Below are 19,763 nucleotides of genomic sequence, written 5' to 3'. Positions count from 1 at the left end.
TTTACCACTAGAATCCTTTCTAAGCATGTAATGAGCATTGAAAGTAAAAGGTCTAGCATGTTTGGGCAAGGGTTGTGATGGAGGAGTTTGACACTTATGGGCAAAGTGACCTTCTTGTCCACATTCAAAACACCTCTTTGGCTTTGGCTTTGACTTATATTGTTGTTGGTGTTGAGCTTGAGCTTTCTTCTCTTGATGTGCCAAGTATCCAATTCCACTTCTATCTATCTTCATGACGGTGTTCATGAGTAGCTCACTTTGAAGATGTTGACCCCTTGTGAATTTGCTCAACCCGGTCTTGATATGTTCTTTTTCTAACTTGAGCTTCTTGTTCGCTTCTTTGAGCTCATCATGATTTTTCTCTTTCTTGAGTCTCTTGTTCTCTTCTTTGAGCTTCTCATTCTCAAGAATTAGATCACTATCGTGGTCAAGGTTCTCTATCACAATAGCGTTGGTGGTTGATAGCTTTTTAAGATCTTTCTTAAGCTTCTCATTCTCATTCTTGATCTTGACATACTCATCATAGTTGTCGGACTCAACCACTTGCTTGCATTTACTACTAGAACCTTGCTCAATGCTCTCAATGATCAAATCATCACATGATGTAGCTATATCAATCTTAACAACATAGTTAGTAGCATCATGCGGCTCATTGGATAATAGCTCATTAGAGACAACAAGATTATCATAATTGATCTTAAGATTTGTATATTCTTCTTTTAGCATGTTGTAGCTAGTGATGAGCTCTTTATGCACCCCCTCAAGTTTATCATGTTTTTCTTTAAGCTCTTTCTTAGAAGATTTGAGCTCCTTGAGTTTGGATGACATAGCATCATTTGCTTCTCTAAGCTCAACATTAGCTTTTTCCGCTATGTCACATTTAGCTAAAAGAGAGTCATTCTTAAGTTCTAGCTTTTCATTCTTAGCTCTTGACTTTCTAATGATCTTAGTGTATTGATTTAGAAATTTAACATGATCATCATATGAAGGTGATTTAAATTCATCATCATCACTATCACTATCATCATTGCTAGCATGTTCATCACCACTACTTTCATCATCATTTGATACCTTTCATTCACCCTTGGCCATAAGGCATAGGTGTGTAGAGGATGATGGTAGTGGTGTCGGTGAAGATGATGAGGAGTCAATCACAATAGTGGCCACCTTCTCATTTCACTATCATCATTGGATGAGCAACTTGATGAATCAATATCTGTGAGCCAATCACTGATGATGTATGCCTTGCCATTTTTCTTCTTGTGGAAATCCTTCTTCTTGTATGGCTTGTTTTCTTCTTCTCATCTTCATCTTCATCACTTGAGTCATCTTTCTTGCCCTTGTACTTCTTCTTGTATTTGTCTTTCTTTGGCTTGGGGCATTGATGAGCTAGATGACCAAGTTCTCTACAATTATAGCAATCCATCTCAGAGATTGGCTTCCTTCTATTGCTAGTGAAGAACTTCTTTTTCTTGCCATCAAACTTGATACCGTTCTTGTTGAGCTTCTTTAGCATCTTGGTGGTTCTTCTCACCATGAGAGCAAGACTGGCATCATCAATTTCATCATCACTTGAGCTCTCATATTCAACTCTTGCTTTGCCCTTCTCTTGGCTAGCCTTGAATGCCAAGTCTTTGTCTTTCTTCTTGGTAGAGGAAGAGCCATCTTGTGGTGTGATGTGCATGTACATCTCATGAGTGTTGATCTTTCCCAAGATTTGAGTTGGTATAGTGGTGGAAAGATCACCTTGATGAAGCATGGTCACAATATACCCATATTTGTCAATGGGGAGGACACTCAAAATCTTTCTTACAACATCAGATGGTTGCATTTGTGTGAGTCCAAGCCCATTGACTTCCTCTACAAGAACATTTAAGTGTGAGTACATTTCATTAGCACTTTCTTTCAGAAGCATCTCAAATGAATTAAGCTTTTTCATGATAAGATGATAGCATTCCTCATGCTCACTCTTTGTTCCCTCATGGAGCGCACAAATGTTCGACCATAGTGCATGGGTGTCCTTGTGGTTCCGCACATGGTTAAACACATCCTTTCAAAGGCCTCTAAAGATGGTATTTCTAGCCTTAGCATTCCATTTCTCATAATTGACCTCACCGCCTTGAAGGTGCGTGGGATCCCTAGGTTTTGAATAGCCTTGTGAGGCGGCTCTAAGTATTCCAACATCCAAGGCTTCTAAATAAGCCTCCATGCGGATTTTCCAATAAGGAAAATCATCTCCCTCAAAGATAGGAGGTGGTCCATCCCCATGGGATATCTTTTCCTAGGCGGTTAAGCCTAATTACGCGAGCACGAGGCTCCAATACCAATTGAAAGGATCAAGATGCCCAAGAGGGGGGGGGAGTGAATTGGGCTAATTCTAAAATTCTTTGCAATAATTAAACCCTACACTTAGCCCACTTCACCCCTTGTGCCTAGAAGTGATTTAAATGATCTACCACACAAAAGTTTAGCATCTTAAGTTCCAATCCAACTCTAGCATGGCAATTCTAAGAATGTAAAGACAAGAATTGAATTGCTCAAATATAAATGCTCAAAGTAAAGAGAGGAGAAGGAACGCGGTGATGTTTTGCCGAGGTATCAGAGAGTCGCCACTCCCTACTAGTCCTCGTTGGAGCACCCGCATAAGGGTGTAGCTCCCCCTTGATCCGCGCAAGGATCAAGTGCTCTCTATGGGCTGATCCTTCGACACTCCATCATGGTGAATCACCCACAACCACTCACAACTTGAGTTGGGTCATCCACAAGCTCCACCGGATGATCACCAAACTCTCAATCACCACCAAGCCATCTAGGTGATGGCGATCACCAAGAGTAACAAGCACAAACTCTCACTTGACCACAACAAGCCTAATGAGATGGGTGGATGCACACTTGCTACTCTCCTTGCACTAATGAGGCCTTGATCTTGGATTCTCAAATCTCAATCACCTCACTAGGCTCTTGCTCTCCTAAGTACTCTCAAGGGTGTTTCTCAGCTATTGAAATGGGCAAGAGGCCTCCCTTGGATGAATAGAGGAAGTATTTATACTCTCTCATTCAAAACGAACCGTTAGGAGGTGCGTCAGCGTTTTATGGGGTGACTGGATGCTCTGGTCAAGGTGACCAGACGCTCCAGTCAAGGTGACCAGACGCTTTGGTCAGTTCTCTCTGCCACAGAGCTATTAAGTTGTGACCGGACTCTGACCTACGTCCGGTCAGCACTGACCGGACATGTTCGGTCATGAAAACTGCTCTCTAGAACTTTACTGATGTTGACTGGACGCTAGCGCCTAGAGTCTGGTCACTTTGTTGTTTAGTGTCCTGTCAGTAATCGGAACCTGACTAGTGTCCGGTCAGCACTAACCGGACATGTCTGATCAAGATTCTCCCTCTCTAGAACCTTACTGGAGTTGACCGGATTCTAGCACCCAGCGTCCGGTCTCATTTCACTCAGCATTCGGTCGCAATCAGATGACTTCTGCTTGATCAAATGAACTGACCAGACTCTACTACTAATGTCTAGTCTCAACCGGTTCAACGTCCGGTCAACATTTGACCCTCTATTCACTTTCAACTCGAAATCATATGTGAATGAAGTTCACTCTAATTGATCTTAGGGCTACTCTTGAGCTACCTAGTGCTAGATTTGACAAGTGTGCACCACACCTAACCCACTAGACTCACCTAGGTCAAGCTACTAGTCCATGCCCCCTTAATAGTATGGCGAAAGGAAAAACAAAGTCCTAAACTACTATAAGTGTCTCTTCAACACAAAACGACACTTAGAACTAGTCCATCCTTAACCTTGTCATCCATCCTTTAAAAACTAAAATGATTTCCATCGTAGGGGCATGAGAACCATGATTGCCCAATCAATTGCCATTACCATGACCTAACTTAATTGTCTCTGTAAAACACACATTAGTCATAGTAATCATGTATTGTTATTAATCACCAAAACCCAACTAGGGGCCTAGATGCTTTCAAGGGCGACTCGGGCGGAACTCTAGGCCTGAGCGTCACCGCCTAGACCCCTCCCTCCTCTACCTCGACGTTGCCCAAGCGGGTCACCGAAGGCCCATACAACCGCAAGGAAGGTGGTGGCGGGGCTCTTCCATCCATCTCACGCTCGAGCATTAGGTCTAACACCCATCTCAAGCTCTAGCCATGGTGACGGGCGACGGCTGGCCTCGGCCTTCAGCGAGCAGATCTGGCCATCCCTTGGCCAGATACGCAAGAAGACACTAGATGCAGTTGGTCGATGTCCATTTTCGGCCGCTTCAACTTGGGTGCTGGTTTTCGGATGCGCTGTTGTGCTACCACCGGTGAAGCTGCTCTGGCGCTGCTGTGGCCGCATCGAGGGTTGTCTTCGCTGGATCCGTTGTCCCCATGGGTGGATCTAGCTATGGTGACAACGATGGCCATGTGTGGTGGTAGTTCTGGCAGTGACAAAGGGTGTCGAGTAGTGGTGGCTCAGAGGCCACGCGCAGCGTGGTTTGGTGCGAAGGCTACTAAAGCCTTGCGTGGCATGGTGGATGCGGGGCCAGCTCATCAAGGGTTAGGACATTGGTGGGCTAGGCAACTGGGGCTTCTTCTGATCCTAGCCCTCTTCTTCCCACCATCTGCCTTCCCCCTTCCTTGGGCTGGCTTCATGTCGGAGCTAGGTAGATACGCTTGCTGCTGGCTGGCTTTGCCTATTCCGGTAGGGGGTGGACTCTCCGACAGGCTTCTCTCGGTGTTTTCTCCTAACAGGTGTCCCTATGGGTGGTGGCCGGGTGGGTTGCTGCTGAACCATCGCCGCACCCTGCCTCCCTAGTAGGGTTGGGGCTCCGACGGCTACAGTGTGGAGGTTGCTTGAGGTCGGGGCTTAAACTTGGACGACGATGTCTACAGACGCTGTTACCTTCTTGGAGGCGTCCTTTACTACCTCTCCTCCTAATGTACTGGATGTTGAAAGTGAAAACCCTCCCTTGGCGTCGTTTCCTCCTTGGAGGCATTGCTAGGCTTTCTAGTTCATGTGTTGCTCCTTGTCGTCTGGCCCTAAGCTGTGATGTTTCGGCAGTCGCTAGGCAGGTCATCGTGTTTTCTCCAGTCCTTGTTAGTTGTTAGTTGAGTCGATTCAACCAAGTTGGAGCAAGTAGGGGCAGTGAATTTTGATAGTTGTCCGGTTACTGTATCAAAGTTGTATAGGATGAGTGGAGCACTCTGCTCAGTTGTATGGTTTTTGGGCCCAATTTCCATTCAAAAAACTAAGTGGACATTTGCCTTTTTTTTCCTTTCTTCATCTAATAGAAATTGCGGCAAAGCTTTTGTCGTCCTTTCTAAAAAAATAACCTTAATGTGTTATCATGGTACATTTAAATCTTGTATCTTATGATTATAGCACATTGGGTTAGAGAGTTCATAGCCTTTAGATGAAATGGCTCAGAGTCTACGAGGCTAGATCCAAGACCAGGGACAGGTCAACCCATTTCCATCTTTATCGGCAAGTACATTGGTGTTGTCTTATAGATGGTTACATGGAGTGCCATGTAATCATGAGACGATGAGACGATTGAACAACCAACTCATATATGGGTTTTATTTTAAGTTGTCTTATAGTAATTTTAAGTTATCTTATAGTAATTTAATTCTCTTTATTTTATAAGTTGAATAACGAGATTAAATTATACAATGGTGAAATAGTTGTTTCATAGTGCTAATGTTTGCTCATGAGGTGGTTGCTTTACAAAATTGTCATATCTTTTTCTCACCTTTCTCTCTTTCTTCTTCACGTCATATATACTAGTACATTGCGTGCGCCCTTGCGAGCGTCGGACCATTTGCAATTCAAATTTGATATTTAATATGAATAAATTCATAAGGAGAGGCAAATAGTGGTATTATAAAAGATACATATATAATTCATTAGGGAGATCATGAAGGTGGAGGGATATTATACAGGCATATAATATTAGTTCAAGCCAAACATACTTGATAAGTCTAACATAGTTAATGTTAATGCATGGTTAGATATATATGGGATCGTAGTGTGTTGCCCTTAGAGGCCGGTTCTTGTCAATTCAAAGTTTGGAGCATTGGAGTAATCTGTGACATAAAGTGAGCTCAATATGTTAAGCCAATAGGAATAATGTATCACATGTATGACATAAAAGAAACAGTATGCATGACACCTTCAAAAAGGAGATCAAAAGCTGCTAAATAAGAATCAGGAAAAGAAGTATATATAGAAACAATAAGTTGGGTATAGAAGTTAGACCTTCAGTAGCACAGGACAACTAAGGTAATGAGCAAACTAAGTGACAATATGTGGATACCAGCCTGCTCTAAGCTTGTAAGCACATCAGGAATACAGAGACATCAAAAGTACATGTTGGCAAGCAGTAAAGACCACGCCATGGCAGATATAGTTAGCACATGACCACACAATTTCACCATGTTCAACAGTAAAATGCAATGTGTGGGAACCAAATGCATATATAATTCCAATTGAACATTCAGGAATCCCACCATTGTGACCACCCCAATGGAAGCCAACTTGCAGACAATAGGGCGCCATCAGTGAAATTTTCGCAGGAGCATTTCATTGATGGAATAGCATGTAAAAATGTTGCACTACTAATTGTGATTTGATTGGCAAGGCAACATTGCCCATTTGCCCCAGACAAATAACTGCTTATTTTCATCGGTGGTTTTAGATGTACATCTGGAAGCTCATCCACAATTTATCATAGATGTTGGCTGTTATAGTTGTTGCACTGTTAAATTAGCTAGCATATAAGAAAAAATAAAAGCTAGCAAGTGGTTGCAAATTACTGAAAGATGAGGAAAGAAGCTTACAATTGATTCCTGTTGTAGTATGAAAAGGACAAAGATATATACCTACACAAAAGACACGACAACTTGTATTTGTTTTGCATAGGCCAACGACTTTTGGTAAAGTGAGACATGTAACATCGCTAGTAATAAATTTCTTTGTGGGGGCTCTGATTGATAATTATTTATACATGATTGAAGAAAATGCAAGCAGCACAAAAGAAATGTGAGAAAAAACAGTATTTATCATTAAGCAAATGGTAAAAACCATGATTTAGGTCTAAAGGCACTTTTAGCTTAACAACAAAGACCATCCATTTTCATGTGTCTTGTAAGAAATTTGATGGTACCAATTCTTTCACATGAACAATCTGAATGGCTGTTCACGGATTAGCGGTCAAAGTCTGGCCACTCAAATTCTAGACTGTAGTTTGCCTATTAGCACTTATTTCCTAGTTCCGAATGGAGTACATTTTTCTTATATAGTTTGCTACTGCCACTTTATCTCCTGGTTCCCACTACCAAGAAGCTACTAACAGGAGCGTTTGATCAAAAGTGTGCTAAAAAACCAAAACCTGTTTGCAAAGCAAACACAACCCCCTAAAATTAGTGAACTGGAGGGAATAACTCCACAATATTAGATAAAACCCCATTGTGACATACATTTTTCAAACTGCTAAAGCCAAATTATTATCATCAACCAGTGGGTCCTGCCAAAACAAATGAAAAGGGATCAAGATAGTAAGGGAAATCAAGTAAAGGGATTAAGAGACCAAAGAAACGAGGGGAAACAATAATACCTTGATACTGCAACAAAACTGCTAGGTGACCATAATACCTTGATACTGCAACAAAACTGCTAGGTGACATATTGCCTTGCTAGACTGCCCAGACACCTCCTTGTTGCACAAACTGTAATATGTGGAAATTTAAGGTACCAACACAGCATGACTGATAAGTCTAAAAAAAATTAGCAAATTTGGGGTTTACTTCTAAACTGGCATATTTTCTAAAATTTGCAAACAAACACCATCACCCACGCGGGGGTATCTTTTCCCCCATAGAGGAAGAATACAATAACTAAACTTCAACACAATGTCCTTTTCTAGAAACCAACGCAGGGTGATCCTTTTTCCACATAGAGGAACAATACATTAACTAAAATAGAGCACAATGTCCTTTTCTAAAAAGTAAGACACAATGTAAAATGTTATCAAATTAAGCGCTAGAAAAAAAACAGTAACATGAATTGCTCATTGTGCATCATACAAACAAAAAACTGCTTGGACCACAGAGAACTCTCAAAATTGGATCATCAAGTAACCAAAAAAGCTTAGGAACTTATAATTGCAATTGTTAATTATACACCTTCTTTGATACCAAAACAGATAATATATGTACCTCCCTTCAGCTGTGTGGTGCTCCTTGATCAGCATCTGTAATTCGTCAATCAATGTCCAAGATAGCCAAGGCATGCACACAAGATGTGATAGGAATAACATTAGAACATTTTTTCCCTAGGATCAAGCCCAGTGAACATTTAGAAGTTGTCAATGTAACACCCTAGGTGTTAGGCTTGCACTTTTGCACTTGCATTACATGAGCATAAGCATCATTCATTCATATATGAGCATAAACATATGAAACATATGAAACATACCCTTTGTTATTCTATGTTGCAACGTGTGTATGCTTTATGGTCATGCTTGTTAATGCAAGTGGTTGATGTTGATCACTAAAACACCTTAGACACACTTAGGATGGTACATGGAACAAGTTTGGTATTCATGACATGGACCAAAACAGCCCCCAAGTCATAGTTATTCTAGAAACTTCAATTTTAATGATCTTACTTTGACCAAAGTTGAACTATAGCATAGAGTGTTTGCATGGCAGTGCACCCTTAATAAAAGTTGTAGCTTATCTTATGTGGAACAAACTTTATTTAAGGGTCATGAGCTAATTTAGTGCCTAATATGGTCAAATAGGGCTCACAAAAATCAACAAAATGTTGTTTTCAAACTTAGAAACATTTGCTAAGTCTCAAGCTGATTTTAGTTTCGATGTGACCTACTTTGGAGCTTTGTATTTTGAAAACCATGACGAATTAGATGTTACTCCTTAAAGCAAAGTTGGAGTTTACATGTAGCTCTACAACTTTTGTTAATGAAGTTTTTGCAAAGGTGCGCGAGTGGGAGTGGAGCAGCAGGGGTGCGGCCCTCTTGTCCGCGCGCTGGCCCGACCAGCCCGGCCGTCGCCGGCGTACGGCCAGCACGTGGCGGTCGTGGCCTGGCACGGTTATACTTGGCCATGTAGCACGAGGCACGACGGCACGACACGAAGCACGAAAAAAAGCCCGACACGAACCCGGCACGACCCGATGAAACTCGGGCTCGGGCTGGCCCGGCCCGTTGCTTAGGCCTTGCTTGGGCTAACCCCCAAGCCTGTGGGCCAGCATGGCCTGGCACGAGAAATGGAGGAAGGCCCGACAGCGGCCCGAGGTAGCCAGCCCCCCCCCCCCAATGGCTACCCGCCACCGCCAGCCCAATGGCCATTTTGGCCCATCATCAGCCCACACTCGGCCCCTCCCTTCATATATAAGGGACGCCGTGGCCGTCGGCCGCCCCCTCTCCTCACCTAACCCTAATCGGCTAATCCATTCGACTCCACCCGCCGCGCAGCGCCCACACCGCTCTCATCTTCGCCTCGCCTTCGCCGCACCGCCGTCTCCTTGGCGTCCGACCTCATCGACTCCGATGACCTTGATCTGCCTTCTGCCGATGGCCAGCCTTTCCCTTCTCCTCCCTGATCTCCTTCCTCTCCTCCTTTCCCTTCCCCTCTTGGTGATATGTGAGTTTGTGTTCCTGTCAGTGTCATCCCTCCTCCGCCGCTCGCCGTCCTTGCTAACGGTCTATCGTCTTCTCTGCGGGGGTCGTCGTCTTCTCCGGCACCGGGCTCCAGTTGCGCAGGTAAACCCTAACCCTAGCATCTTCTTTCTTGATCTGATTCTGTCATCTGATGTGTTTCTTGATCTGCAGGTCGGTAGCCGATGCTTCCTCTTCTAGCTGCGGCGTAGAGCGAGCTCGGCGGCCACCCACATCTGATGTGTTTCTTGATCTGACACTGTGAGTTGTGATTGTGAATCTGTGATCTCTTATCCTTTATATTTTCTGTGAAATTTGATTCCAAATTTGAAAACTGAAGTTAGAGCTGAATTTGCTATGCTTACAGAATTGCGGGCTGTGGGCTGGCACGGCCCGATATTTTCGCCGGGCTGGCACGGCCCGAAAATCAGCCCGCAGGCCCGTGCTTGGGCCGAATGCTAGGCACGAGGCCCGTGCTGGCTCGCCGTGCCGTGCCGGCCCGAGAAGTTGCGGGCCGTGCCTGGCCCGTGCCCGGGCCAGGGCGTGCCGGCCCGGCCCGATGGCCATATATAGGCACGGTCGGCCACTGACGGCGCGATGTTCGCGGCCATCAGGCTCTGATGAATTGACTGACAGCACAATTTCCTCCACCTCTATCTCCTAATTCGTAGAGGAGGACCGGAGGAGCACTCGTCGATGCGGGAGGGAGAAGCAGAGGAGGCTATATACGGGAAAGAGAAGGAAAGATATTTTGGATGGAGCCACTTAGGCAATGACGCGTGGGCTGTAAACAGTAATTGTTCGGTGGGGGGTAATACTGAGCCATCAAAACAAGATCAGACGGTGTGAAATTTTTTTACTATCGTGGATGGGCTGGTTGGCCGCCGAGCTCCGCTGCCTTAATAAGAAGAAATTCCTACATGACTAATTAGTCTCAACGATGCAAGGTGATGGGATAAAATTGAGACCTAAAACATCAAGCAAGAGAAAGCCATCGAAGGTCGGAGCTGAGTGGTGACTGATGAGTGCTCACTTGGAGCGTGATTTCCGGTATGGGTGACTGGTAGACTTGATTTTGAGTGCGAACTCACTTGATTTCATGTTTCCCACGTCTTTATATATGAAATACTGTATTTCAAGTTTCCCTTGGCACTTTGGCAGTCTATCTTGCACACTTTCGAGTTTCGACCGGTGAGCCTATTCGCTGATCAGTTTCTGGGCTGATAAGTCTTACTGGTATTGATTTGCTATGAGAGAAAAATATTGTTAGCTAATTGATAAGCCCTGACTAAAATCAATAAGCAAACAGTCTGTTAGTCACTTGTCAAGATCGGAAGCCATCCGTCGTTGCGGGCCCGCTCCCGACGTTTTGGATGAACGAGTTAGCCGCCACCGCCAGGATTGGAAATTTCTTCCTCCTGCCACCGTTTTCTAGGCCACGTCCCCGTCTTCTAGCGAGTGAAGTCCACAGTGAGCAACAGCAGGGATGCACCGAATTCCCTAACCCACAGTCCCAGAGTCCTCGCTACGCTAGCTCTCAGCACACGCCTCTCACATTCCGGCCGGCACATTTCCTCTTCTCTCCGATCCGATGGGTGACACCGCTACTGCCGCCGCCACTCTCGGCCTCACCAGGCCCAACGCCGCCGTCGAATTGCCTCAGGTGCGCCTATTTTGTTTTGCTAAAACTTGACTCAGGATCGGCCTGTTAATTCCTATCTATCTAGTGTTTTGATTTGGATCCCCGTGGAATGGATTCGATCATCTGCTTAGCACACCATCCAGTGTTACCGTCGTAAGCTCAACCTACGCTGTCCTCCCTGTTGTTTCAGATTAGCTTTGCAGCTAAAGACATCGAATTCTCGGACTGGCATGGCGATATACTCGCGGTTGCCGTGACGGAGAAAGAGGTGCAGCCGCCGCAGGTCCCGGACTCCACCAAGTTCGAGAACGCCGTCCTGAAGAAGCTCGACGGCCAGCTCGGCGGCCTGCTGCGGGCCGCAGCGGCAGAGGAGGAGTTCACCGGCAAGCCCGGGCAGTCGGTGGTGCTCCGCGTGCAGGGGCAGAGGTTCAAGAGGGTGGCTCTCGTCGGTTTCGTTGCCCGCAGCGCCGGTTGCCTGCAGGGCCTAGGTGAATCCGTCGCGTCACTTGCCAGGGCCGCTCAGGCTACCAGCGCCGCCATCCTTCTCGCCGCCCCCGCTGTGATCCGACAAGAGTTGAAGCTGAATGCTGCCGCGGCAATTGCTTCTGGTACTGTATGTAGTTATTATTATATCAGTCTGGCTGTGCTCCTGGAATGATCGAATTGACTTCATCATGCTTGCTGGATTAGTTAATTTTCTTTCTGTTCTGTTCTGTTTAATTTGAATTTGAATTTGAATTGTATGTATATTGCAGGAACTGTGCTTGACTGTACGAGGACAGCAGATACAAGTCTGAATGGAAAAAGGTGCATCTGAAACAGGTAGACCTAATTGGGCTGGGATCTGGTCCGGAGGTCGATCAGAAACTTCACCATGGTAACCATCTTTCATCGGGCGTCATGCTTGTGAGAGATCTTGTGAACTCTCCTGCCAATGTCCTTACACCGGGTCAGTACAGTAGTCAGTAGAATTAGCCTCAATTTTCAGTAAACATTAGTAGGACAGTGTTACATCCACATGTTTGGCATATTAATTGTCAGAGTAGTCCTCATTCGTCCTTAATCATTCATTCCAGGTTCTCTTGCGGAGGAGGCGACGAAGATCGCTTCGACATACAGCGATGTATTCACAGCCACAATATTAGATGCGGAGAAGTGCAAAGAACTGAAGATGGGCTCCTACTTGGCAGTTGCAGCGGCTTCTGAAACAAACCCACCTTACTTTATCCACCTGTGTTACAAACCCCCTGGTGGTAATGTCAAGACAAAGCTGGCTCTTATTGGGAAGGGCATAACATTTGACAGGTTTATATATATACTACTTTCAAAACTGAATAATTGGTATTCTTTTTACTACTGGAATTCAGTAATGAATTAATGTCATGATAACTATATAAGTGATTTTGAATGCTTCACCTATGTCGTCTCCAGTGGTGGCTACAACATTAAGGCCGTACCAGTCGCCACCATTGAGCTTATGAAGAAGGACATGGGAGGTGCGGCAGCTGTTTTTGGTGCAGCAAAAGTTTTGGGACAGATCAAACCTCCTGGAGTTGAGGTACTGATTCAGATTCAGTTGCTAGCTAGCTAGTTCAAGTATTCAGCCTTCACGTTTTAGTGTATTTTCTGATGATCTCAATCTGACAGGTTCATTTCATATCTGCTGCGTCTGAAAATATGATTAGTGGCTCAGGCATGAGACCCAGTGACATCGTGACTGCTTCTAATGGAAAGACAATCGAGGTATATATATTTCTCTTGTAACAGTAATGCTCAGAATTCACTTGATCCATGAAGCATAGTACTATAGTAGTAGTGTGATGACTATATATCCTTACACATGCTGGAACCTTTGGAAGGAAAAAAACCGAAGAATTTTCAATAGCGCTCAAGAATCGCGCATTGCAGGTGGCTTCAAGAATTAAAGAAGACATTGAGCAAAGGAAGAGAGCGTTCCAAGGGGCATTCCAGGGAGGGGGCTAGCAAGCCGGCTATTTTGATTGTATACGTGATTTGGAGGGGTTTTTTACCCCTGTTCGTTTGCACAGCTCCTTGGGTTGTGGCTGTACATAAACCTTCTTTATTCCTTTCTTAATTGAGAGGCAGAGCTCCTGCCGTTCGTTTAAAAAAAATGACTATATATCCTGCCTTGTAGTATTATTTTGTCTTCATATATAAATATATGCTTCTTCTTGTTCTTCAGGTAGATAACATGGATGCGGAGGGGAGGCTTACACTTGCTGACGCTTTGGTCTATGCTTGTAACCAAGGTGTTGACAAGGTGACAACTTACGCTTTGGTCTATGTCAGTTGCTAAATGCGTTTTCCTCTTGCACTAGCATCATGGTTCATGGACTTCTAGGCCAATAATTTAGAGAAACATGGTTTTCTCTGTTTATTAGGGAAGAAAATTTGTTCAGGTGATGATGAATTCATTCTTTATTTAGTGATTCAGCTGTGCTTGTCAGTTTGTGTAGGAATAAGATACTAAAATGCAGATGATCATGCTGAATTGATAATACACAAGTAGATTTCACTTTTATCACACTATTCCTTGGATTCATAGGTTGTAATTTTCTGTCTGTTTGTGGAAGACTATGCAAGTATATAAACAACTGTATCTTGCGAGTGTCTTGCTTGATCTACTGACCATTGTAATCATGGTATGCAGATTATTGATCTGGCAACATTAACCGGGGCCATTCGTGATGCACTTGGGCCTAGCATTGCTGGTAATATAACTAACCGTGACCGGTGCTCCACTCCTGACCTCCGCTAATAATTAAGTTTTACTAGCATATAAAAAGATAACAATAAGTTTTACAGCATGTATGCATGCATGTGTCCAAAATAATACGGCATCAGATTTCTTTTTGAATGTTTTACATATAGGAGTAGTAGGCAAAGGAAATTAACACCGCCTTCCATTCCATATGTACACAGGGATTTTAACACCAAGCGATGAGCTAGCCGAGGAATTTGCGGCCGCCTATGAGGTCTCCGGAGAGAAGTTCTGGAGGCTGCCGATGGAGGAGAGCTACTGGGAGTCCATGAAGTCCAGCATCGCTGATATGCTCAGCGCCGGCCCGTTGCAACCCAAGGCCGGCGCTATCACTGCCGCATTGTTCCTGAAACACGTACCTACAGCAACCATCTTTATTTGCTTATCATGGTTTATTATGCACGCACCCATATAAATTGGATCAGATGTTCGTAGAAACAAAACAATTGACTGATGCTCTGTTCTATGTACGTGTTGCAGTTTGTTGATGAGAAGGTTCAGTGGATGCACATCGACATTGCCGGCACAGTCTGGAGCAACAAGAAGCGGGTGGGTACTGGCTTCGGAGCCACCACCTTGGTGGAGTGGGTTCTCAACAACTCGTCATCCTGAAGAAACCCTTCAATAATTCAAAAATCCCCTCCCATCCTTTCTTTAAAGACAGGATCAAGCAAAGAACAAAAGAGCACGGTGATATATATGGTGTTCAGTACGTGTTTAGCCGGAACTGTCGGACGTCGCAAGTTGTAAGCCCAAAGCGTTGCATGACACACTGATAGAATAAGCAAAGAATTAATTAAACATCATCGGTGAATGTTGCCATCCATCGGCACAACTAGGCATTCTCAATGTTTGAGTAATGAATGATATTAGCTTTTGTAATTTTGCTATACATGTACTTCCTCCGTCTAAGAAAAGATATAATTATAGGATTGGATAAGTCAAACTTGTATAACTTTGATCAAGTTTATAATGAATAGTATTATCATTTATGTTTGCAACTAGATCTACTAAAAAACATATTTCATAATAATTTCATGGTACTTATTTTGTATCATAAATATTAGTATTTTTTATATAATTTTAGTCAAACTTTAGATCATTTGACTTTTCAAAAAGTGATCATTGCATTCTTTTATAGATAGAGCGAGTATTAACTACATAGTTTTGTGTCTTTTTTACTTAAATATGAGTGTTTTTTAAAGTTTCACTAGCGTAACTAGATGCCCATCCTCTTTCAAATTGGGCCGCTAAAGGCCCCCTGACCGGATGCATATCTAGCCCGTTTTGGCAAAAACACCTGAAGCAAGATATTGTACCAGCATTTCGAAACAAAAAAAAAATGATAGGCATTATGCGGTAAATGAGACATCTATTGTGCTTATAACAAAGGTATCACTTCTAGAGTCTCCGAAAGATTTCAGACCGATTAGTCTATGTACTGTCATATATAAAGTCAACTCAAGTTCAATATCAATGAAAGGGTCCCCTTGGGTTGGTCTTTTTAACCCTCCAGATGTTGATGGTATATCAAAAATAGGCCCCCTTTGGAATGGAGGAGAAACGCAGGAAAAATGTAGGATTCTAATTTCTAGGGATGTAGTTCCTGCAACAACATTTGGTTTATAGTAATAGGTCACAGTAAAACTAAGGGTCATTTGGAATGCAAGAATTTCATAGGAATCAGTTTATTTTTCATAAAAAACACAAAAGCATGAAAAATTTTTGTAGTCCGGGGGGGGGGGGGGGGGGCGGCTAAAGGAAATATCCTTTTCCCCTGGTTCGATAGGAAAATATTTCACTTACGCCTCAAGAAAAGTTTTGTGTGCACAAGGAACAAGGACAAGCAAGGGATTAATAACTGCACTTGGTGTCTAATCAAGCAGGTGTATATTGTATTATGATAGAATACCAAGGTGAATAAAGAAGTAACATGAATTTGTTCTTAAAACTCCTTTAAAATTCCCCACTTTTTCTTGTACACAGCCAAACGCATAATGCTACATAATTCCTATGTTTTTTATTACTTAGGATTGCATATATATTCCTACATTAATCTTATATTTTCTTATTTTGTGTTTTTTCTATTCATGCGTTCTAAAAGGGACCTTTAAAGCTTCTTATACGATCCTCCAAGGACTGTTTGGCATGACATTCGGAGAAGATACGAGTTTACTGTGAGGAGTGCCTACAATCTAGCTCTAAAACTGCAGGAACTACCATGGGCAACAATACGAGTGAGCATCAAGTGGAGTCAGGAAGATAATATGGAGTAATGTTGTATGCGTAATCTATCTTAAGGTATTTATGTCAATGTCTAGTTAATAAAGTTCTCTTTTACTGAAGAAACATATGACAATTTATGTCTCAGTATGTCATCTCTCACTCTTAACCTCCTTGTTTGGATTAAAAAAAATCTTTGTTAGTGTCATACCACTCATATCATGGCCGACTGTCCGAACCCATGCACATCGCTTTGCACCTTTGTTAAACTCCCAATAGATACACACAAAAGTCACTCATTTAATTAAATTGAGTCAGTCTTCCGTCAATCTTCCATACGTGATTTATTGTTTGTTGCATTAGCATTTATCATGAGCCTAGAAATTTATTATTTAAGATTAAATCTAATTAAATTCAACAAAAATAGCTAGCTCATTAATTTTGGTACAAGCATCACACGACAAATTGTACGTTCAGTTGTAACAGCCAAATATACTTGTATTTGCTAGTTTAATTAATGTTTCCCTAATCTCCCATCCATCATTGTGGCCTTCAGCCAGAAGCCACCCGTCTCTCGTCGCCATCGGAGCTGCCAAAGCAAGCAAACCCCGGCAGGCACACCAAACGTGCCAACCACCGCCCCCCCCCCCCCCCCCCCACCCCCCACCCCCAACGCCATCCTCTATAAACGGCTCTCTCCCTGGAGGGATTTTTAACTTTTTGCCATCCTTACGGATGTCACTCATCCATTTGCCAGTTTTACGTATGCTCCTACATAATTGCCATCGCAAACATTGAACTTCCTACGCTTTTATCACTTTCGCTGATGTGGCATACCAAGTGGGCATGCCAGCGTGGCAGCGAGCCTGGGAATCTCTACAAAGCATGCGAAATTACTTGTTTACCCCTGCTGCTTCTCTCTCCCTCCTCTCGCTGACGCGTGCTTCTCCTTCAACCCCATCTCTTATGGCAGAAGTCAGTGCCGGTGATGGTGGCCGCCAGCGCCAGAGCTTCCTGGCCCCCTCCTCCCTGGATGAGTGCAGCTCCACTAGCGTTGGTTGCCCTTCGCCACCGCCGGCACCCCTAGGGATGAAAGGTCCTAATATGGCTAGAGGGGGTGAATAGCCTATTAAAAAACTACAAACCAACTAGAGCAATTTGATTAGAATAACAAATAGCGAAATACAAACTTGCTCTAGCTCTACAAGGGTTGCAAGCCATCTATCCAACAATTCTAGTTGCTATGATCACTAAATACATAATTTGATATGTCACTACTCACTAAGAGCTCTCATACTTGCTATACTAAAGAGCTCCACTAGATGAACTTAAACTACAAAGCAAGCTCTCAATTCTAGCGACACTAAAGAGCTTGCTACAACTAATTTGTAAGAATATAAATGAGTGAGTAGGGTGATTATACCACCATGTAGAGAAGTGAACCAATCACAAGATGAATACTAAATCAATCACTGGGAGAATACCAAAGGGCAAGAGACAACCAATTTTTCTCCTGAGGTTTATGTGTTTGTTGGCACACTAGTCCCCGTTGTGTCGACCAACACTTGGTGGTTCGCCGGCAAAGAGGTGTTGCATGAACCTCGTCCACACAATTGGACACCACAAGAACCTACCCACAAGTGAGGTAACTCAATGACACGAGCAATCCACTAGAGTTACCTTTCGGCGCTCCGCCAGGAAAGGCATAAGACCCCTTACAATCACCACAATAGGAGCCGGAGACAATCACCAACCTCCGCTCGACGATCCTCATTGATTCAAGCCATCTAGGTGGCGGCAACCACTAAGAGAAACAAGTGAATCCCGCAGCGAAACACAAATACCAAGTGCCTCTAGATACAATCACTCAAGCAATGCACTTGGATTCTCTCCCAATCTCACAAAGATGAAGAGTCAATGATGAAGATGAGTGGGAGGGCTTTGGCTAAGCTCACAAGGTTGCTATGTCAATGCAAATGGCCAAGTGGGTGAGCTTGAGCTGGCCATGGGGCTTAAATAGAAGCCCCCACGAAATAAAGCCGTTGGCTCCTCAGTCCACTGAAAAACAGGGCAACCGGACGCTGGACCCTAGCGTCCGGTCGCTCGATGCGTGCTACGTGCCCCTGCTTCAAACGTTGATCGCCCGGTCTCAACGGTCATCAGTACATTTAAGTTGTGACCGAACGCGCTGTTTCGAAGTGACCAAATGCAAGACCTTAGCGTCTGGTCATTTCTAGTAAGGTTCCATTCGCGACCGGACGCGTCCGATCACGCCCGACCGGACTCACCAACGTCCGGTCACTCACCGTCTCCTCTGTGCACCGCCACGTCAGCGTACGTCAGCACTGACCGGACGCAGGCCTTGAGCGTCCGGTCACACTTTGCGCTAGTGTCCGATCATAAGACCGAGATTGCGCGCTCACTGCTGCTACTGACAAGACGTAGGACCCTAGCGTCCGGTCACTGCCTGACCAGCGTCCGGTGCACTATGTAAAACCCTGTCTTTTCTATACAGGGCGCCGGTGGCACCGTCAAACTGTCCACACTCTATGGGTGGAAACTCCACTGGTGGAGTTTCGAACCCTTGCTCTCAAGTGCTAAACACAATGTGTATCACCTTTGTGCATGTGTGTTAGCACATTTTCACAAACATTTTTAAGGATGTTAGCACTCCACTAGATCCTAAATGCATATGCAATGAGTTAGAGCATCTAGTGGCACTTAGATAACCGTATTTCGATACGAGTTGCACCCCTCTTAATAGTACGTCTATCGAACCTAAATGTGATCACACTCGCTAAGTATCTTGATCACCAAAACAAAAAGGCTCCTACCACTTATATCTTTGTCTTGAGCCTTTTGTTTTCCTTTATCCTTTTCCAAGTCCAAGCACTTGATCATCACCATGGAATCACCATCATCATGTCATGATCTTCATTTGCTTCACCACTTGAAATAGTGCTACCTATCTCATAATCACTTTGATAAACTAAGTTAGCACTTAGGGTTTCATCAATTAACTAAAACCAAACTAGAGCTTTCAAGGGGGAAGCATGACGCGTCTATCGTCGCCGAGGCTGAGACCTCCACCGCCTCCGTCGAGTCCCGCATCATCCCGCTACCGCCGAGGCTGGGCCCGAGCCTCGGATTCTCCGTCAGCGCGGGCAACAGCGAGGATGGGAGCAACAGATCCTCCATGGCTATGAGCCGCGCGTTCCACTCCCGCGGTGCGACCAAGCCTCGGTGGCGCTCTCCCCGCGAGAGCATGAGCAGGGACGGGCCGTTAGAGCCAGAGCTTCCTGGCCCCCTCCTCCCCGGACGAGACGCCTCTACGCCTGCGCGCGAGGGCAAGGATGCCGTTGACGGATCGGTGGAGGCCGAGTCGGGTGAACTCACGCACGAACTGGACTCCGACCGATCCCGGCTGACGGAGGTG

The 19,763-nt window shown here is 44.4% G+C and overlaps 1 protein-coding gene across 1 annotated transcript; it reads left to right on the top strand.

Annotated features, from left to right (window-relative positions):
• Positions 1-11,184: 11,184 nt before the first annotated feature.
• LOC136473826 (leucine aminopeptidase 2, chloroplastic-like) lies at positions 11,185-14,972 on the top strand. The gene is made up of 10 exons (XM_066471467.1): positions 11,185-11,343; positions 11,513-11,945; positions 12,092-12,271; positions 12,399-12,627; positions 12,754-12,880; positions 12,970-13,065; positions 13,526-13,603; positions 13,994-14,054; positions 14,266-14,459; positions 14,585-14,972. Exons 1-10 carry the CDS (start codon positions 11,272-11,274, stop codon positions 14,714-14,716), a joined length of 1,602 nt encoding a protein of 533 aa, XP_066327564.1. The 5' UTR covers positions 11,185-11,271; the 3' UTR covers positions 14,717-14,972.
• Positions 14,973-19,763: the final 4,791 nt, after the last annotated feature.

This window comes from Miscanthus floridulus, chromosome 8, assembly GCF_019320115.1.
Source record: "Miscanthus floridulus cultivar M001 chromosome 8, ASM1932011v1, whole genome shotgun sequence".
Classification (NCBI taxonomy): Eukaryota; Viridiplantae; Streptophyta; class Magnoliopsida; order Poales; family Poaceae; genus Miscanthus; species Miscanthus floridulus.
Note: the sequence above shows the minus strand (reverse complement) of the source record. Positions and strands in the feature narration are given on the sequence as shown.

Bases quoted from the DNA above. Each gene is read 5' to 3' on its own strand.
- LOC136473826 (XM_066471467.1), top strand. From the start codon at position 11,272: ATGGGTGACACCGCTACTGCCGCCGCCACTCTCGGCCTCACCAGGCCC. The intron at 12,628-12,753 runs GTTTATATATAT...TGTCGTCTCCAG, and splicing joins AAGGGCATAACATTTGACAG to TGGTGGCTACAACATTAAGG. The intron at 14,460-14,584 runs GTACCTACAGCA...TACGTGTTGCAG, and splicing joins CCGCATTGTTCCTGAAACAC to TTTGTTGATGAGAAGGTTCA.